This window comes from Magnolia sinica, chromosome 7, assembly GCF_029962835.1.
Source record: "Magnolia sinica isolate HGM2019 chromosome 7, MsV1, whole genome shotgun sequence".
NCBI lineage: Eukaryota > Viridiplantae > Streptophyta > Magnoliopsida > Magnoliales > Magnoliaceae > Magnolia > Magnolia sinica.
In genome coordinates, this window is record NC_080579.1 from 47,277,914 (window position 1) to 47,300,698 (window position 22,785).

Consider the following 22,785-nt stretch of genomic DNA (forward strand, 5'->3'; position numbering starts at 1 on the left):
TTTTTATTCATCAATTAATCAATTTTGAATTTATTAGAATTTATTTCTATTTTTCTGCTTTCTTTCCTCGTGGATTCGAGAAGTCTCTGTGAGGAGTCCAGAGAAGCTCCGTGGATTCATTTTATACCATCTAATATCCAGATATTCGGAAATATTTTGTCCTTGGTATACTTAAACTGGTACACAGAATTTGGATGGTTATTTTGAATTACTTGTACTCCATGTATGAACTTTTCCAGTAATTTCTAACTAGCTGTGTATCATCTACCACTGTTTGCCAGAGTATCGCAAAGCATTTCTCTTTGACCCGCCAGTGGAAGCAAAGCCCACCCTCCTTAAATGGGCACATTAATGGCTCACATTTAGTCTGCATAAAAGATTCAAAATCCCAAACAGAGAGAGAGAGAGAGAGAGAGTGAGAGAGAGAGACTGGAATTCTTGGAAAATAAGACGAGAGAAAGAGAAGGAGATTGGAAGAGAAGTGGGAGAGAGGGAGGTGGTGAAGATGGGAAGGTCATTGGCAGAGACACCAACATGGTCTGTAGCAACTGTCATAACTGCCTTGGTTGCTTTTGGATTCATTGTTCAACGCTCTATCCAACGCTTTGGAAAGGTTACATAGATAGATAGAGAGATTCTTACTTCTATTTCTTGATTGGATTTCCTATTCCATTTTTACGAGCTGTGTTTTGCTTGTTTTCTATGAACATGTCCTTTATTTACTTATTATTTCTTTCACCAGTGGTTGGTTAAGACAAAGAGGAAAGCTCTTCTTGCTGCTCTACATAAGATCAAAGAGGGTGGGTTTTATTTTATTTTAAGATTTTGAGGAGTAATGATATTCTCTTGTTGGGTATGTGCGTCGTACGTTGACGTCAACACGGGCCGTCCAGATTGTGGGTGCCATTGTGGATGGATCATAGCTGAAAGATTGCAACCGTTGGATGATTCTAACTATCTGATTTTGCTGATGAATTTGAAACTTTGAACATATTTTCTTTGAGAGTAATGATCTCCTACAACCGGTTGTTGGATAGCTTACAATACAGTCCATATAACCTGTAAACCTATCGTCTGCCTGACATGAGGGCCATGCTAAAGGAGGGACTCACCTTGAAGAATCATTTGGTTAAAAAACCAGGCCATTGTGCATGAAAAAAACAGAGTTTAAATCAGAGATGCTGATGGTGTGCTTCCATGTACTCATTTGGCCCACCTGATAAATGAGTAGGGTTGATTTTTGTGCCAGCTGACCTACATGGTGGGTCACATTTCTTCATGGTTCAAATATCCTATACGTGACATATTGGCACATGTGATTAGTTGTATCTTAAGCTAAGCAACAATGGATTGTATGTGATCATTACTTTTCCTACAAAAAAGAACCACCCATTTGGTGGCTCCCCATCGAATGGAGGGACCATCTAAGAAGTGCAATCTTGGGCAATTCCCATCCAAACTGAGGCCCACAATTCAGATGGTCAGGATTTATGTGCATATACACTACATATAGGGTGGACTTGTATTCTGAGTATGATCTACAAAACTCCTCTTTTTTAATTCTGACTTTAATTGAGGGATTTTTTTTTTTTCCTTCCTTTTTGCAAGCAGAGCTAATGCTCTTTGGGCTCCTATCATTGTTGTTGGGTCATTGGACGATTTGGGTAGCCAAGATATGCATTAAATCTTCATCATTTAGCAGTCACTTTTATCCGTGTGCGAAGGAAAGCTACAAAAGTGGGGTGATGAATGTGAAACATTTGCTGGTTGATGATTTCTATCGCTTCAATTACACACGTTCTCGAGACCAGGAGATGAGTAGTCGGCATCGTTACTGCCCTGAGGTGGTTTTCATCCTAAAAGCCCATTCATATCAGTTCTTTTTTTCTTCTTATAACTAAGTTCATGTGTTAGTATCTTTACTGACTTTCACGGATTTAATCAGACTATCTAATCATACTTATTGCACATTTATTCATTTTATCCTAGGAGTGTTAGCATATAGAAATGAAGTTCTGTAATACATGTATGTAGGCTACGGTACACAGATACTTGCAATTTGTCCATAACAGATGCTTCAACATCAAGTGTAATAGGCAATGGCCACACCCCATCTTGTCATATATGTGCATGGGTCCTGAAATGTAAATCAAAGAAAGTGGTGCTGGAGGCTTACAAGGAAATGATGTGAGGGGGCTGATCTTTGATGAATATGTTAACTTTCATGGATCCTGATGAACGGATAGGATTCCCCAGTTAGGATTGTGCAACACATACATAGGCAATTAGGCACTATTCTAAAGCTTGAAAAACCACAATTGGGGATAAAGATTAGGCACATACCTTGACTCATGGTGAACTGGTGATCCATGAAACACTTCTACAAGGCTTGGGTTTCAAGATGAACGGTTCCAATTGACAGTCCACGCCTCTCAGGTGTAGACACCCTTGGCCCACCTTTTCTCTAATTCTCTCTCAAGTTTGTGCTAGAAATAGGTAGTCCCACATGTTTTGAGCGTGGTATGGAGAGGGTCAAGAGTCTACCTTGTTAGCTTTGGTTCCCCTCTCTCATCATAGAAACCAAGCCCTAGAAAGACTCTTTCCTTGCACATGCTAGTCCCTTACATGTGGAGTTTCCTAATGTGATTAGGCTTTGAAGACTTAGAGCCCAAGTTTCCTTAAAATGCAAGGATAAGTACATGCGTACGTGCGTGTGGACCACTACTCATGTGGGCCACCATAATAAACTGTTCCCAAAATGTGGTTTTTGGTTTTATTTTTAGTGGATCCAACATGGGATCTTGATGGCCTTTTGGATTTGGCACCCAAATGCTCTATTCTTCAAATTGCAAATGGTTGTAGTTTAGATGTGAAACATTTTTCTGGCAAAGAGTGCTTAAAATTAAAACCCTATTAATGTGGGGATTGGATTGCTTGACCATAAGGCACCATGGCCACACTTTCCAACATCATAGGTGTTCGTCTGTCTGACAAAATGATAATCAACATTGATGTGCTTTGTTGTCTGGCAAAGAGCAGTGCTTCCCCACAGTTTTCTTTGCTTCGATCGCTGTCTTTTGAGAATTCACTGTCTTCCAAAAGCATCATCAATATGGTGCATTTGTATGGAATATGTTCTACTTTTTGTGACCTTTAGCTTATTGTGCAGGGTCATGAACCATTTGCTTCATATGAGAGTGTTGAGCAGCTCCATCGCTTATTGATTGTTCTTGCCATCGTTCATGTTTCTTACTGCTTTGTCACTGTTGCTCTGGCCATGCTTAAGGTTGTACTCTCTTCATGATTTATTACAAAAAAGTGCCATCCTGGCGCATTTCTTTGTCTATATATGACTTGAACTTCTTTTCTAGTTTGTGTAGATCCATGGCTGGAGGAGTTGGGAATCACAAGCAAGGTCGATGGCTATTCCAAGCGAACAAGGTAAGCAATCCTTTAATACTTACTTGAACTCTGTAGTAGATTCTTGTGACTAATTAGGGAGGGATTACTAGGTCCTGCTGCACCCCTGTATTTGGGGCCCATGATTCAGTGATCTAAATGATTGACCCGACTGATCTCTTTCCTCATAAACCAATTGGACTGGATTATGTTAGCCATTTTATTTATGGCCAACAAATAGACAGGTAAGAGATAAAAAAGTATGGCAGTAGTCCACATTTGATGGCGAAGAGGTCAAATATCAGTGGGTTTGGAGCTTCCCATCCACATCACCAAACCTCCACTTTGGGGTGCTTCAGAGCCACACAGTTTGGAACCCCAAAACATGGGCTTCACAGGCAGGAAATCCTGTGCACCTGATGAGCTGGACTATGTAATTCTGCTTACATACCTGTATCAACATGGCTTGAATCGTTTGATACAGATATAGCTGCCAGATGCTCATTTGATAATTTCAGGATATGCATGATAATTGTAGGATTTTATTTTATTATTTATTATTTTTATTTTATGTAGCATTCCTTCTTTTGTGTGTGGTTTGATCTTGTTCACATGTTTGTAACCTTCAAGATCATGCAATCAAACTTAGTTTGTAAATATGAGATTTGCTAATACCACACGTGTGTATAGCCCCAGGCTTTGGCCACGCCCCTGGCTCAAAACTCAGACTGATCCACCTGTCTGGTGTGCAACAATCTCGAAATGAATGGGTGGTGTTACCAAGTTCCACATAATTTGGTTTTACCAGCCATTTTTGTTTTGTATGCTGTAGCACACTAGACAAGTGGACCCACCTTATTTTTGGGGCTGGGCATCAGCATGGTGGCCCTATTTGACGGACGGCTCAGATGTTCCGCCTGTGCCATGTTGGCACCTGTGTATGCATATCAGAGCCTGGGCTATAAAGAATTCCGGGATTAGTAAGCTCATAAAATCTTGAAGATTGTTCTTGCCATAGGTTTTAATGTCTAAAGACATTCCTGAACTTCTCTAAAATTGTTTTGCTTAAAATATTTCTTCGGAAACTTCTATTTGATTTGATTTTTTTCTCGAACTTATTCCAACAGCAGTCCTCGCAAAGGTTATGTTTTACTTCTTTTCTTCCAATATAGGTTCCTTGGGGATTGATTTGAAGAAAGTGGTAATTAGGCGCCAATCAACTTTCATATGTCACCATACATCACATCCATGGAGCCAAAACAAAGTTCTCATTTGGATGGTATTATCAACAAACTCAAATTTCACTTTGTTTTTGGTTTATGTCCTTAATTGCATTTTCATCTATCTACTGGCCAGATTCAATACAAATGTTTCTACATTAAGCTTAACATACAATTTGACATGTGGGGCCCACTGGGATGTTTTAATGAAATCCAATCCGTCCGTCATTTGTGGGCCCTTTTTTTCTTTTTGGAACCCAAAAATCAGGACACTCTAAAACTCAGGCGGGCCACACAACAGGGAACAGCTAGGATGGGGATGCCCACCACTAAAAACTTTCCAGATTCTGTGGGGACCCACTGTGTTTTTTTGTTTATTCCATCTAATCCATTCGGAAGATGCATCTGATGAGGATGAATGGATAGTCAAAACATCAGGCCATTACAGAACTTGAGAAGGGTCACGATACAAATTTTAGAGGTTTTAGGCATAATTTTACATGGTGTGGCCCACCTGAGTTCTGGACAACCTCAGTTTTTGAGGCCAAGGAGAATAGGAGGAGATGAACATGATGGGTGGATTGGATGTCATTAAAACATAATGGTGGGCCCCACACATAGATTTGTACTTTAAGCTTAGTGTAGACATGTTTGTATTGGAATCAGCTGCGATGAAGACACATTCTATCCTTGATACTTCTTAATGTCTAAGAATTCGAACTCAACTTGTAAATGAATCACATGTCCTGGTAAATTGATTCAGCTAAGTTGAACTGCGTGGTGAAATTAGGAAGCGGATCGCGTACTGAGGAAACTCTATGGGGTCCACCATGGATGTATGTCTTATCCACACCGTCATCCATTTTTCTAGATCATTTTAGGGCATGAGCCCAGAATCAAGGCATATTCAAAGCTCAAGTGGACCACACCATAGGTAATAGTGGGAATAATGACATCCACCGTTGAAACCTTTCTAGGGCTCACAATGATCTTTATTTGTCATCGAACCTTTTCATAAGGTCACAAAGACATGGATGAAAGGAAAACACAAATATTAGCTTGATTCAAATTTTGGGGTGGTAGGTGTTCAATTCATACTGTTTCATATGGTGTGGTCCACTTGAGCTTTGGATATGCTTCATTTCTCGGCTCATGCCCTAAAATTAGCTGGCAATCTGCTTTCGTGAAATTAATTATATTCTTTCTGTCTAGGAGAAAAATGATCAACACATGGAATTTGAAAAAGAAAAGTTCAAAAAGAAATTTCTATGGCCTATAAATGTGGTATATTACATTTGAAACTGAAGAAAAGGAGACATGGAATTTAGGGCATGTTTGGATATGTCGAATCCTTTCTTGGAATTGGAAATTGTTTTTCCACTAAAAAGAAAGTTGAGCTGTTTGGATGTGTGAATTCCTCAAAGTACTCATTACACTTATCCACCGTATGAATTTTTTGGTACAAGAAACTAGGTGATTGTTGTCTAATGAAATTGAGGATTCAATTTGCTATCCAAAAAGGAACCTAAATATGTAATCCTTTTTTTTCCCTACAACATTCATGGAAATTTACTTAGATAATCATTGTTTTTTTTCTTCTTCTTCTTTTTCCATGTTTTTCCTTTGGATCCTCATATCCAAACACGCCCTTAGAGAGAGAATAAAAACTAGGTAAGAAGAAGAAGAAGAAGGAGGAGGAGGAGCTAATTGTAGCCACCAATTGTCTTTGATGGTTAACAATGTAGTAAACATGTGGGAGTCACAATCAGTGTTTGAGTTGTCGGTATCGCTACAAGTTTCGCTGGCTGGAGATAAAGATATAATATCGTTATTGCCGATAACTGGAAATGCAGGGAAAATGTGGGAAAACGATGGAATTTTTCAATGAAATTTCAAGAGATGCCTAAATACACATATTTGCATACTTAGGAATCAAAAAATTATAAAAAGAATGCATACATAATAAGTTTTCATTTAATTAGGGCTTAAAAGCATGTGTTGTCGTAAGAAATCAGTCCAATAGTAGCACAACAATCATTCAAATCTCATTAAACCAATCAACAAGCATAATGCATTCATACATTTTACAGCCATGCATAAATAAGCATAAAATTTATAAACAAAATACATATGCATGATGATCCATCCATCCATCCAACAATCCAACCATCTCATCTAATCATCCAAACATCCATCCAACCATCCCATCTAATAATCCAAACATTCATCTATCCATCCAACCAACCCATCCCATCCATCCAACCAACCCATCCCATTCATCCATCCATCCCATCAAATCATCCGAACATCCATCTCATCCAATCATCCAAACATTCATCCATCCATCCCTATCCATCAAACTATCCATCATCCATCCATCCAATAATCCAACCATCCCATCCATCCATCCATGCCATCAAATCATCCAAACATCCATACATCCATTCCATCTATCCATCCAACCACCCAAACATCCATCGATCCATCGCATCAAATCATCACACATCCATCCATCCATTCGATCTATCCATCCAACCATTTAATCATCTCATCCAATCATCCATCCATCCAACCATCCCATCCATCCTATCCAAACTTCCATACAACCATCCCATCTATCCATCCAAACATCCATCCATTCCATCTATCCATCCAATCAACCCATCCATCCATCCATCCATCCAAACATCCATCCTATCCCATTCCATCCATACATCCAACCATCTAACCATTGGGAGTGGATTAGGAGCGGGCCTCACCTAAGATGATGGCCCCCACCTTTATTTACATATTCTATATCCATATGTTTTACAAGATCCTTTTAGGGCATGAACCTAAAATGAAGTGGATCCAATTCTCAAGTGGACCTTATCATAGGAAATAATGCTGACTGACCGTAAATGGGCCACAAGTTTTGGATCAAGTTGATATTTCCTTTTTTGTTTATGTGACCTTAGCAATAGGTTGGATGACAAATAAACCTTATGGAAACATTAAGGTGGGCCGTAGGAAGTTTTTAATGGTATGGCATTTAATTACATGGTGTGGAACTCACGTTATAAAAGTAACTTAAAAGTTACCTAAATTTTTAGTTTTATTTCTATTCAAAATAGTGGTGACCCATGCTTTTAAATGGGAAAAACTCACATTTTAGATAAACTTAAAAAGTAAAATTAAACAGTGATCCATTGATGTGAACTTATCAACAGGTTGGATGGTCAATAAACATTATAGTGGACCCTAGGAAAATTTTATCGGTGGTTGTTCAACGACCACTATTTCTTTTAGTGTGGTCCACTTGAGATTTGTATCTCCTTCATTTTTGGGGAAATGTCCTAAAATAATCTGTAAAAACAGATGGACGGCGTGGATATGCAATGCATACATTGAAGTGGGCCCTACGGAATCCCACCCTCACGGTAGGTTCTAGGCCGTGAGGCCGGATGGGATTAGGTGCGGCAATGGAATGGTGCCCCACTCACGGTGGGGCCCACCTTGATGTATTTATTGTATTTCCTTGCCATTTATCCATTTTTACATTTCATTTTGGATACGAGTCAAACTTAAGTAGATTCAAATCCTAGGTAGACCATCACATAAGAAAGAGTGGTGATTAACTGTTAAAACCTTTTCATGGGTCACAAAAGTTTTGGATCAACCTAATATTTGTGCTTTTCCCTTCATCTAGGTTTACGTGACCTTATCAATAGGTTGGATGACATATAAACATTAGAAAAACATTACAATGGGCCCTAGGAAGTTTTTAATGGTGGAGGTTTAACGAACACATTTTCTTAGAATATGGTCTACCAGAGAGTTAGATCTACTTGGGCTTGTATCCTAGAATGACCTATAAAAACTTATGGAATGCATGGATTTATTAAGAATACATCAAGGTGAGCCTCACAGTGAGGATTGCACCATCTTCTGTAAAGCCGAAGTCGCACGGAATTCACTCCCTGAAAATTTTAAGAGTTAAGAGCGAGAGAGCTGGGCGCGGATTAGCTACTGACAGGTTGAGTAGCGAGACTCGCTACTGAAGTGACGTCACCAAGTTCCGTGGGCCCCACCATGATGTATGTTTTGTATCCACACCTTCCATCCATTTGGAGAGATCATTTTAGGGCAATATCCAAAGAATGAGTTAAATCCAAAGCTCTAGTGGACCCCAGCACGTAAAACAGTGGGGACAGTGACACCCACCATTAAAAACTTCTAAAGGCCACAAAAGTTTTAGATCAAGTTGATATTTGTGTTTTCTCTTATTTCATGTCTTTTTTAACTTTTGAATAGGTTGGATTTCAAATAAACATTATGGTGGGCCTTAGGATAGTTTCAATGGTGGGAATCACTCTCCTCACTGTTTTCTGTGGTGGGTTCCACTACAAATTTTTATCTGCCTTGTTCTTTGGCTCATGAGTCATGACTTAAAATGATACCTCAAAATGGATGGACGGTGTGGATATAACACATACATCGTAGAGGGGCCCACAGAACTTGGTGACGTCATAGCCCACTCGCTACTCAACCTGTCAGTATCTAATCCGCGTCCGAGAGAGCTTTCGTTTTTACGAAAGTCTCTCGTCTTCTCCGGAAAACCTGCAATACGATGAGATTTCGATCTTTTTCCCTTAAAAATCCGAAAATCTCTCCAGAAATTTATCCTTTCCTTTTTCAAATCCGAACCCAAATCCTTGTAAACCTCAGTGAAATTGGGTTCTCTTTCAAATATTCTCTCTTCGAATAAAAAAACGGGTTTTTAAGGGTTTCCGTATCTCCTAAAATTCGGAGCAATCAACAACAATTGACCCACTAAATCCAACCGAAAGCCACTTCCACAGGTAGATCTCGGGAAAAAAAAGGTAAGAGAGATTTTTCCTATATATATTTTATATTTATTTCATTTTTTTTCCAATAATAGGGAGAATAATCGCTATTTTTTCGATAAAATCGAAAATATCGCCGATAATTCATCGACATTAGGAAGAGAAACGAAAATCTGGGGTTTCGGTATCGCTGGTTTAGCGACACCAATAATATCGCCGATATTATCGATTTCTCGTTGATAATGAAAAAACTGGTCACGATACAATTCAACCAATCATCAATGCAGCTTAGTAAGAGACGGTGACATAATCCAATAATCAGCAATGAATGGTTGATAATCTGATTGGCGATGAATGACCAACAACAATCAGAAATCAACATGTTTGATTGGCCCAGAATGAATGGCTCACAGTAGACAATGCCCAATTAGATTAGTGACAGTGAGACATGTGATCACGTTGAGCCAACAATCAAGCGTGGGAAACCCAGCTAGCCTTAACAAGTAACCAACAATCGGTCCTGAAGATAGCAACACCAGCAACAGTAATCGATCATGTCCTTTAGTAGAGATGAGGGAGGCCCACTAACTGATTAGGGCCTGACCATGTCCAGCAGCAAAGGTGAGGGTGGCCCACTGTCTGATTAAGGTTGATCATGTCAGAGATGAAAGACATGATGAATCGCATATCTAAAAAACATGAAGTAGTAGTGATGAAGACAAAAAACTTAGATCTGATCACATCTAGCAACCATGAAGAAGATGGGTGATGTCAGGCAACGACATAAGAAATCAACGTGATGAGGATGGGCTGCAACACAAGTGTGGTCCACTGCATCTGATGCTTTAACCGACAACAATGGTGATGAGGGATTTAATGACAACTAGTGGAAGCAACCACCGTAACAGCCCCTGCACAACAGCGTTAATGGCAACTGTGATACCAGTGTAATGATCACAGCCAGTGGAGATGCAATGGATGGATCTGGGTCATTCAAAATGAGTAGCAAACACATGATGCTGATCAAGATGGCCCAAATGCAGACTGGATCCAACCGATCCAGAAAAACTGAAACTCACAACTGTGAGTCTTTTATGGTTGTTTGAGAGAAAATGTGTTAATTAAATGAGGGGTTTGGGAGAGTGTGTACTAGCTTCTACATAGCCATTGGGTATCAGGCATCTCATGTAACCATGCTTGGCGTCGGGGTTGACCGTGAGAGGCTGTGGCGTTAGATCGCAGATTAGTCAGTAAGGCATGAGAAATGAATAATTCGTTGTGAGAGGTTTCAAATTTACTTGATTATATTGAGGAATCACTGCTCTCGTTGGGGAGTTATTTAAATATTTTGAGCTCTTTTTTCGAATGAATGCGAATTCTTACTTATCATACACCCAAACAAAGTCAGATCGAGTGACCTTCATTAATGTTTAGGGTTGTTACATTCCAAGCTGCGGTCTAGCACAAGCCCTTAAGTACATCCCTAGGGAAAATCCTTAATTAGAAGGTAAAACGAGAGTGGGTGTCCTGTTACATGGCGTAGGATGTGTGTTGGTCATTGGTTCCTCATCTTCAAAGTGAAAACAAGGAGAAAACGATTAAGGCTTTTAGGATAATGATTCTCCTTTTAGTTTTCTGTGTATTTGAGATAACCCTGAAGGGTTGAATATATAGAGCTTTACAACGACTATACAAGGTAAAATGATAAATACAAAATCTTCTACTTATACATCGTCTATCTATAAAATCGGCTATACAAGGTATGTGGTCTGTCTAACATCTCCCCTCAAACTAATGCTGGTCATCGACAAGTAATAGTTTGCCAACGAGAAATGAGTGACGTGCAGAAGTGAGGGACTTCGTGAGAATGTCTGTAATCTGATCATGGGATGCGACATGTGGAAGAGAAATGAGCCGAGACTGAAACTTCTCGCTGATGAAGTGACAGTCAACTTCAATATGCTTTGTCCGTTCATGGAAAACCGGATTAGAGGCAATCTGAATGACACTCAAATTATCTACATAGAGTGGAGTAGCATCTTGGAGATGAACGCCCAAGTCAGAAAGAAGTCCACGTAACCAGAGAAGCTCACTACAAGCAGCTGACATTGCTCTATACTCGGCTTCCGTGCTGGATTTGAAAACAGTGGCATGCTTCTTATACTTCCAAGAGATGAGAGAAGTGCCGAGAAAAACACAGTAGCCAGTGGTAGATCTGCGTGTGAGAGTACAACCAGCCCAGTCAGCATCTGAATAAGCGCAAAGATATAGAGTGGCCGTGGAGGAGAAGAACAGAGATCGATCCAGAGTTCCATGTAGGTACCGTAAGATGCGCAATACTGCAATCATATGAAGAGTCCGAGGAGCAGAAACAAATTGGCTGACAACTTGGACCGCGTAGGCAATATCAGGGCGAGTCGTTATTAAGTAAACCAGACTCCCAACCAAATGGCGGTATAATGTGGGTTCCGCAAGGAGATCACCATCATCACGGCCATATTGAATGTTAAGTTCCAAGGGAGTCTGAACAGTCTTCTGATCCGTCAATGAGGCCAAGGTGAGAAGATCCTTGGTATATTTACACTGGCTGACCAGGATTCCACGTATAGAACGCTAAAATTCGAGTCTAAGAAAGTACGTCAGATGTCCCAGGTCCTTCATTTTGAAGGATGACTTCAGAACTTCCTTTAATGCCGAGATGCCAGTATCATCGCTACCGGTCAGAAGTAGGTCATCAACATATATGAGAACAATGACGATTCCACGCTCAGCGGTGCGCAAGAAGAAGGATGGATCATGACCACTTTGAGTAAAGCCAGCTCCTGTAACAATATCATGAAAGCGTTGGAACCATGGCCGAGGGGCCTGTTTGAGGCCGTATAGAGCTTTCTTCAGGCGACAGACCTTATTGGCAGGGATTAAAGATCTAGGAGGAGGTTTCAAATATACTGTTTCTTGGAGGTCTCCATGAATAAAAGCATTTTTCATGTCCATCTGAGTGAGTGGCCAAGAGGGAACTGATGATACTGCCAGAAGAGTATGAAGAGTTTTCATCTTGGCCACAGGAGCGAATGTCTCATCATAATCAATTCTGTGATCCTGTTTGTATCCCTGAGCGACAAGCCGAGCTTTGTATCAATCCAATGATCCGTCAGACTTGAGCTTTACAGAATAAATCCATTTACTGCCAATTAATTATTGGTCAGGAGGTCGAGTGACAATGTCCCATGTATGGTTATCATCCAATGCTTCAAGTTCATCTGCCATAGCCTTCTTCCAACAATCATGACTGGCTGCCTGATGGAATGAAGTAGGAATAGATACAGTATCCAGGGTAGTATTCATGGTATACATAGAGTATATCAAGCGATCAGGCTAGCGATGTACACGAGTGGAACGACGTACCAAGATAGGATCTGGATCGGTAACGGGTACAGTAGGAATAGTAGTAGGTGATGGATCTGTACGTGGTTGTTTTGAATAAACTTGCAATGGACAAGGGGGTGTACTCGAGGCAGCCAGAATGTCAGGAAAAATAGTAAGACCAGGAGAGTCTGGTGGGGGCGAAGGAGGAACAGATGAATGGAAGGCAATATGCTCAAGAAAAACAACATGTCGTGATACCCGTACATGACGAGAGACCGGATCATAGCAACGAAAACCCTTCTGAGTTTCTCCAAATCCCAAGTACATACATTTGACTGATTTTGGGGAAAGTTTGTTACGTTCACGTGATGCCAAATGAACATAACATACACAACAAAAAACATGAAATGTGGAATATGTAGGAAGTGAACCGGTGAGAATAAAGTAGGGAGATTTACCATTCAGAACTATGGTTGGCAACCGATTAATCAAGTAGACTGAATGCATCATAGCTTCCGCCCAAAAGGAACGAGGAACACTCATAGCCGTCATTAAGGTATTGACAGTTTCAATAATATGGCGATTTTCGTTCAGCCACCCCATTCTGTTATGGAGTATTAGAACAGGTGGTTTGATGAGTAATCCTATGACTCTGAAGATATGTACGAAAATTTGTGGAGATATACTCTCCCCCTGAGTCAGAGCGGGCTTGATTTTCTTGGCACCTAGAGTCCTAGGACTCTATGCTTACCATGACAGATTGCGGTGCAATGCCTTCCATTGGTTTTTTACTTGTTAGTTGTCACGACGAGATGACATCATCATTCAGCTTAGAGTTGTTGGAAGTAAGATGCTGTGGCGCAATGGTGCCATTGGATGCATAGGGGCCCGTTTTGGCTTAGTACCAAAATTCATGTGGCAACAATGGCATTACAAACTAGCAGAAGAAGCCAACTAGTTCTTGATGATGGAGGAGGAGACAACAATCAATGGTTGATGATGGAGATCTAAACTCTTTAGAGTTGCAACAATTCAACCAATCACCACTCTAATAGCACGTGAAATCGAACGGTAGTGGTGGTGGTTTCAGGTTTTACAGCATATATATATATATATATATATATATATATATATATATATATATATATATATGTATATGTGTGTGTGTGTGTGTGTGTGTGTATTCCCGGTCTCCTGCGAGTAAGACCGCATACCCTTTCGTGCGCACCGAGTTGCATTGCCGTTGGATCCTTTGGATAGTCCAAATGCGGCCCGCAACTGAGAAATTAAGGAAAAGCGAGTCTTTCTCTGAGGCTTTCAATTTAAAGTCTCCACACATGGGTCTTCAGCCCACTACGAATGTATGTGGTTTATACACGCCGTCCATCTGTTTTTCCAACTCATTTTATGGGTTGAGCCCAAAATTGAAGCATATCCAAAGCTCAAGTAGAGCACATCACAGGAAAAAGTGTGACTTGAATGTCCACCTTTGAAAATTTCTTCGGGCCATAGAAGTTTTTCAAGTTGATATTTTTGTTTTCCATTCATCCATGTCTGTGTAATCTTATCTAGTAAAATGGATGGACGGAGTGGATATAATAGGTAAATCATGGTGGCCGCACAGAGTTTACTTAGTATGGTAAGCGTACTTAGTTGCTCAGTACGTATTCCACTTCCGGTCCTGATGGGAAGCAGATTGGTTGTTGTACCACACACCACCAATGTAGCTAGTGTGTTGACGTCACCAAGTTCTGTGGGTCCCATCATAAGGTATGAGTTATATCCAAACCGTCCGTCCACTTAGTGTGCTCGTCGCAAGGCTTGAGTCAAAAAATAAGACAGATCCAAAAATTTAGTGGACCACACTATAAAAAGCAGTGGGGGATTGAATGCCTGCCATTGAAACCCTTTTAGGGGTCACAAAAATTTTGGATTAATATGATATTTGTTTTTTCTCTTCATCTAGGTCTGTGTGACGTGATGAACGTATTGGATGGAAAGTAAACATTACAGTGGACCCTACGAATGTTTTAACGGTGAGAATCATTGGCTCTACTGCTATTTGTTGTGTGGTCCACTTTAGCCTTGGAAATTACTCATTTTTGGGAGAAAGATCTAAAATGATCTCGCCAAATGGATGATAAACGGTGTAGATATGACGAATACATCATTGTGGGGCCCATGTAACTTTGATCTCTTTTCAAACGTTCGTACAACTCGGTATACCCACACCAGCTAGATTGGTGGTGTGTGGTACACCAACCAATTCGCTTCCGTCGTGATGGGGGTGGTACCGGATGCGGATTGGCTTTCGCAGGAAGTTCCTCTGCTGCGATGCTACGTGGGGCCCACCATGATGTTTCTGAGAAATCAACACCGTCCATCCGTTACTTTATATCATTTTAGGACATTAGAACAAAAATTAGGTGGATCCAAACCTCAAGTGTGCCGCACGAGAGGAAATAGTGGAGATTCAATGACCACCGTTTAAACATTTGTATGGCTACAAAAGTTTAGTATAAGGCTAGTAGTTTTCTGTTTTCACTTCATCCCAGTGGGAATGAACTTATAAACAATTTAGATGGCATAGAAACATCAAGATGGAGCCCAGTAAGGTTTCAACGGTGGAAAACTCTTTCTCCAGTTTTCCTTCTCGTATGGACGCCTTTAGTTTTGGATCCACCGGATTTTTGGTATCATCTCCTAAAATGACTTGAAAAAACGGATGAACGGGTGGATTTTTCAGAACATCATGGTGGGCCCCACATAACATCCTAGTGCAGGAACTTCCTGCGAAAGGCTTTCGTAGGAAATCTGCATCTGGGTGGTACCCATGCATCCAGGGGACGCGGATTGCCTTCTGATGCTGCCAATCACTAGGTGGCTACTGTAAGGTACTTTGTGGGCCCCACCATGATGTATGTGTTTAATCCATGCTGTCTTTCCATTTTGAATGATTATTTTAAGGCATGACCTAAAAACGAGGTAGATCCAAATCTCAAATGGACCACACCACATGAAACAATGGTGATTCAATGCCCACCATTAAATACTTCTTAAGGGCCACAAGTTTTAGATATATTGGATATTTTTGTTTTCTCATCATCCAAGTCTGCGTGACCTAACGAACAGGTTGGATGGCAAATCAACGTTACAGTGGGCCCTAGGAAGTTTTTAACAATGAGTGTTCAATCACCACTGTTTTCCAGTGGTGTGGTCCATTTGAGATTTAGATCTACCTTGTTTTTGGGCTAATGTTCAAAAATGATCTGAAAAATTAGATGAACAGCATGGATAAAGAACATACATCATGATCGGCCCACAAAGCACTGTCCAATAGCTACATAGCCATGGAAAGCGTGCAATTCTTGTGAGTGTGCGGGAGTCTTCATTATTTTCGAGACTCTCTCATTCTCAATGCTGCTGAATCCCAGCCGTGAGTGTAATCTAACGACTCATATGAAAGCTCGCATAAAAGCTCTATGCAGCCTTGTGCGCAGGAGACCAAATTCCATACATATATATATATAGATAGATAGATAGATAGAGAGAGAGAGAGAGAGAGAGAGAGAGAGAGAGAGAGAGAGAAAGAATGGACCTACTTGGGCTTTTGACATGAGAAGCCCAATATTTACATTTGATTCAAGGCCTTGCTATTGTGTATTCAACTATGTACAAAAGTTATTCAACTCTTTCAACAATCGGGATTGATGCACGTATTACTAGAGGTGTACACAAGTCAAACCGAATCGTGCTTGACACAACTCGACTCAACTCGGCCACTAGCTGACCTCAGCTTGAACTCAGCTCGGCTCGGTCCTTGAGCCTGATTGGCCAGCTCGGCTCGGTTTGGTCAGCAGCTCAGTTCGAGCTGAATTCGAGCCAAGATCGAGCCGAGTTCGCTTGTGCAGCATTTTCACAAACACATGGACTGCACCATCAAATTCTTACTGTATGTAAAACACCATCAAATGGTTTTACAGGTATTTCATCAAACACTTTGTAGGCAACATCAAAATCAAGAAAAAAAGGTATTTGTTTGATGAAACATACCTTCCTTGCCACCAGCCGACACTTCGTTAAGTCATTTCATCAAACACTTGGTGAGCATTGAGCAACATCAATATCAAAGTAACCGAGTCACCGAATTGGTTCGATCCGAGTTCTATTCGAGTTGGGTTCGATCCGAGTCAAGTCGAGCTCGGGCAAGCTCGAACTCAGTTCAAAATTTTTGAGCTAAAAAAATCAGCTCGACTCGGCTCGAACTCAGTTTCAAACCAAGTCGAATCGAGCTTTTTCGAGTCGAGTCGAGTGAGCTAACCGAGCTAACTCGGCTCGTGTACAGCCCTACATATCACACCCTTGGGATACAAAAACAAGTGGTATTGCATGGGAAATATTGCGTGTATCAGGGAATGTATTACTGTTTGAGAGAAACATTGGAAATTCTTAACGGATGTGGACTATACGACTCACCTAGACTTTATTTTTAGTTATTTCTTCTTGTTAATACCAATGTTTTTAGTATTGCTATTGACGGATGTATCACACCCTTAGGATACAGAAACATACCAGGTATCGCATGGGAAATATCGAATATGTCACTTAGTGTTTCAAATAGTGCTCGTAGCATAGTGGTAGCGTAGCCTTAGCACCACATAGCGTAGCTAAATAGCGTAAATTATGCTACAACCACATAGCATGTAGCGCTTGTAGTGTATGCTACAATGCTTTTTTTTTTTTTTTTTGTTAAAAATGGTGTAAAACTAACATTATAAAAATTCTTAAAATATAAAGTTAAAACCAAACTTTCTTTGCTTACTTTCACTTAAAATGGTGGTGATCCTTGGTTAAAGTTGGTATGAAACTCACACGCTAAAAAACCTTTAAAACTAAACTTAAAAGAAAAAAGAGTTTCGGAAAAAGGGTTTTCGAAAACCCCTCTTTGTATAGATGGCATTTGTATTATACTTAATACTCTTAACCTATGTGATTCTTATTTCTTTTCAGACTTGTGAGTTGTGATTTGTGGTTTCAATTAGAAATTATGAATTAAAGTGGTCTGCTTTGAAAGTTGTTGATGTGATGATTATTTGATTTGGTTATGACTTTCATATGTGGATTGGCCTTTGATAAATGATAATTAATAACTTGTTTGAACATGCTTATACTTGAAAAAATGTATCATCTTTTGGATATTTTTATATATTTTTTTCTTACTATTTATCATATTTTTCTTATTTTTAAATTAAAAAATAGAAGTATCATGTATAGCTTATGTTACACTCTACTCTATTTACGCTACACGCTACAGAGGGTTGAATGTTACACAACACACTACTGATATTTAAAACACTGATATCACATAATGTTTTGTTGTTTTTAGGAAACATTGGGAAATTTGTTGAATTTTTCAATGAAACTTCAAGGGTGAAAACATCATTGCACGCTTAGAAATCAAGAGATCACAATAAACAAGTGCGCATAAGTTTTCTTTGTAGAGTGTCCTAAATTATGTGTTGTCTAAGAGAGGTGATACAACTATATTTAGAATTTTTTAAAAAATTTAGTGGGGGAATTATCACAATGTTTCGCTATACCTATTGCAATGTATCGCAAGCATCGACGATATGGGTGAATTTAATAAAAGGGTTTTTGGAAAAATATTGCAATGTATTCATATATTGCGATATATCAACGATACATAGCGATGTTTTGTGTTAAACAGGGGAATTTTATAACTTCCCGGTCACATGCGATATCGACTCTATTGGCCAATACTATCAATATTTAAATCACTAGCTACGATAACCAGGACAATCTAGGTAAGGAAGGGAGCTTTGGTTGGGGTGAATGGCCTAAAAGAAGAATAAAGGAAAGTCGTAGAAGGACTTGGATCAGGATGGTGTGAAGAGGTGAGGGTTTGTTCACTTACGGATGATGGGGACTTAGATAGGATTGATTGGCAAAACAGGATTCAAAAAGCCATCCAAAATAGCTGGGAGACGGCTATGATGATGATGATCTAATAATTGCATATAGCTTTTCAGTGTTATTCCCTTTAGCGAGTGTTTTCAATAGCTGTTTTTATTTTTATTTTTTCCTGGTACGTATTGGAATAATTTTTTTTTCTTGAACTTTACATTTTGATAGAGAATACATGGACAATGTTCCTATATGCACCAGGTTAATTCAAACTTGTTTATTCATGTGTGCAGCTGTGTTTTATCCGCCAATTTTGGAGTTCAATAAACAGAGCTGACTATTTGGCGTTGCGCTTGGGCTTCATTACTGTGAGTATCTCTTTTCATTTGTGTTCCTGTTGATGATTTCCTGTCTTGATCTTCTTAACAAAAGAAAATAGGAGCTGAATATACTGATCTTATCAATTACAGCTAGACTTTATTCAATGCAAATCTGTGTCTGTTTGTAAAGACGTACCAACATGCATAAGTACATAGTTGGGAAATATAGTGTTCGAAATATCGGTATCGCCCAATGTATCGCAACCTTGGGATACAGATATGTATCGGTTATTGCACGGGATATATCGTTTGTATCGCATAACTTATCGCACTTTTTGGGAAACATGGGGAAACATTGGCAAAATGGTTGAATTTTTTTTTATGAAACTTCAGGGATTATTTAAAAAGACCTTAATACACACTTTTAAATAATAAAATATCAAAAAAGAAGTGCACGTAATAAATTTCCTTTGTATAAGGTCCTAAGTTATGCGTTATCTAATTGAACAAAGGTAAATATATTCAAATATGATGCATACCATTTATAAATGTATAAAGATATGTATGAAAACATAACCAGTGCATTCAAAAGCAAAAGATATATTAGAAATTAGAAAACATACCTATCAATGATGTGTGTATTCAAAATCCACCCTGTCCATCCGTTTTTTCATGTCGTTTTAGGACATTATCCAAAAAATGAAGCATATCCAATAATCAAGGGGACCATACCATAAGAAACAATGTTGATTGACCATTAGTGGGCCGCAAAAGTTTTGGATCAAGTTGATAATTGTTTTTTCCCTTCATTCAAACTTATGTGGACCGCGCAAGTGAAAACAGTTGCAATTGATGCTACTGTCGAAAACTTCTTGGAGCCGTAAAAGGCCTTAATGAATTAATGCTACCGTGGAAAACAATAGGGCCCACCTCGATGCATGCACGTCGTATCCGCATCGTCCGTTTGTTTTGCAACCTGATTTTAGGGGTTGGCCTAAAAAATGAGGCAGTTACAAATTTTAGTTAGATGTGGACCACGCCACACAAAATAGTGGTCATTGAATGATCACCATTAAACTTTTTTGGGGCTATAAATTTTTTGGATCAAGCTAATATTTATGTTTTCCCATCCAGGTTTGTCAAACCTTATGAATAGATTGGATGACAAATAAATATTACGGTGGGCCCTAAAAAGCTTTAATGGTGGACATCATTGCCAGCCCATTTTCTTATGGTGTGGTACACTTAGCTTACATTTGTCTCCTTTTTGGGCTCATACCTTAAAATGACTTATGAAAATGGATGGAGGGTGTGGATTGGCTGGTGTACCACACACCAGCAAGGTGTGGGTATGTGTTGTGCGAAGATGGGACATGGATTTCCTGCTAAATCCTTTCGCAAGATGGGCCACACCGTGATGTTTGTGAGAAATCTACCCCATCCATCCATTTTGTGAGCTTATGTTAAGACTTGAGGCAAAAATTGAGCAGGATCCAAGACTCAAGTGGGCCCCACTAAAGCAAAAGGTGGGTCGGGAAATTCCTACCGTTGAAACCTCCCTGGGTCGACAGTGATGTTTACATTCCATCCACACCGTTCATAAAGTCATTACTACTGGGATGAATTGAAAACACAAATATTAGACTGATTCAAAAATTCTATTGCCCCACGAATATTTCAACTATGGACCTTCAATCCTCATGTTTTCGGCCCACTTGAGTCTTGGATCTGGCTCATTTTTGGCCCCATGTCTTAAAATGTGCTCAAAAAAGGATGGACGGGGTGGATTTCTCACAAACATCACGGTGGACCCCACCTAAGTTTCTAGCGCAGGAACTTCGTGCGAAGGCGCCACTGACGATCGCGGAGCTCGAGTTTTACAAATAATTCAAAGGAGATCAGAGTTACATGGGCCCCACAATAATGTATTTATTATATCCACACCGTTCATCCATTTGGAGAGATGATTTTAGATCATGAGCCCAAAAATGGGTCATATCCAAAGCTCAATTGGGCCACACCACAAATAGCAGTGAGGACAATGATTCTCACTGTTATAACATTTGTAGGGTCCACCATAACGTTTGTTTTCCATCCAATCTGTTCATGAGGTCTCAAAGACCTTAATGAAGAGGAAAAACAAATATCATATCGATCCAAAACTTCTGTGTCCCCCAGAAGGGTTTCAATGGTAGACGTTCAATATCCCACTTCTTTTTTTAGTGTGGGCCACTTGATCTTTGGATCTGTCTTATTTTTCACCTAAAGCCTTACGAAGAGTTTGCCAAATGGACGAATGGTTTGGATATAACAAATACCTCATGATGGGACCCACATAATTTGGTGACGTCAACACACGATCCAAGTCGGTGATGTGCAATACACCAATCGATCCGCTTCCTATAAATAAGGGCTCAGGGCCCTTTTTTTTCGAAGCAGAGAGGATTCCGGCCTCTCCCAAATGTCGATGATTTCGAGGATTCCGACGGATTTCGCACCCAAATCTCTCCAAATTAGAGGGTTTGATTCGAATGGCCCATCAAACACAGCTTCCAATAAGGGCGATCTTCTTCATAGGTACCGAAATCTACTGTTGAAAGTTTTTCTTTTTCTTTTTTCTTTTTTTTCATTTTTTTTTTCGGACAATGATGCTCTCCCAACATCCTGGAGTTGGCTACAGTAGCCCCACTAGGTGTTGTATAGCAAATTTCTTGAAAAAAGTAATAAAATCCCGATAAGAGTGATAGTATCGTTGATATCGCATGATATTTTGCGATATCGAACGATATTTGACGATATTTCGATCGATACAAAGTATTCTGTAAAAAAATTCAATTTTTTAGTATCTTCCAAAGGGTTTTGTATCGCTGGACCGCGATACCGATAATATCGGCCGATAGTATCGATATTGCGAACACTGGGGAAATATGTTTTTGAAATAATTGTTAAGGGAATTGATATTATATCTGCACCCTCTCTCAATGATTCACTTTTTTTCTTTCTTTTTTTTCTCTATCTTGGGTTTAAGAACGGTGCATTTTTTATTTACTTCTTTAATACAAAAAAGAAAAAGGGTGCATATCTCATTTCCATCTTTGAAACATACAAATGTTTTCATCAATGTTATCATCATCATCCAAGCCTTATCGGAACTAATTGGGGTCCGCTACACGATCCTTGTTTTGCCGTTTCACTCGATCAAGGGTCATAACTTTAGTTAGACTATAGGTCATCAAATCTTTTCTTACTACATCCACCCACATCCTTTTTGGCCTTCCCCTTGCCCTTTTAGAGCCTTCAACTTGCACCAACTCCTAGCCAACGTAGTTCTCGGTCTCCATTGCACATGACCAAACCATCTCAGTTTTATTTCCTATTGGTTCTACTCCTTAGTTCCTTCAAATGCATTCATTTCTAATTTTATCCTTCCTCGTCTTGCCATTCATCTATCTCAACATCCTTATTTTAGCTACACATCCTATGAAACATGTTACGGCCATCTCTCTCTCATTGGACTCACTCATCTTTAGTACAGTCTTCTCTATTACTAATTGTTTAGGACATGTTGGGAATTCCTGCTTTTGTTATAAGGGCATTATGACCATTATTGTAATTGTGACTTAAAATAAAACAAAAGAGAGAGGGGCGTTAACCCTAACTTCTATTCTCTCTCTCTCTCTCTCTCTCTCTCTCTCTCTCTCTCTCTCTCTCTCTCTCTCTCTCGTTCTT

General features: G+C 39.6%; 1 protein-coding gene across 7 annotated transcripts in view; it reads left to right on the forward strand.

Annotated features, from left to right (window-relative positions):
* The first annotated feature begins 368 nt into the window (after positions 1-368).
* LOC131251323 (MLO-like protein 4) overlaps positions 369-22,785 on the forward strand; it is a 57,277-nt gene continuing 34,860 nt past the window's right edge. For 2 of the 7 annotated variants that reach the window (XM_058251983.1, XM_058251985.1), the window contains exons 1-7: positions 374-613; positions 743-800; positions 1,612-1,844; positions 3,170-3,286; positions 3,381-3,441; positions 4,572-4,678; positions 19,030-19,104. In XM_058251983.1, the coding sequence (XP_058107966.1) occupies positions 506-613; positions 743-800; positions 1,612-1,844; positions 3,170-3,286; positions 3,381-3,441; positions 4,572-4,678; positions 19,030-19,104 (759 nt within the window). In that variant the 5' untranslated portion in view covers positions 374-505. Of the gene's footprint in view, positions 614-742; positions 801-1,108; positions 1,845-3,169; positions 3,287-3,380; positions 3,442-4,571; positions 4,679-19,029; positions 19,105-22,785 lie in introns of those variants that run through there. The other 5 variants (XM_058251981.1, XM_058251982.1, XM_058251986.1 and 2 more) reach the window with 4 other exon arrangements.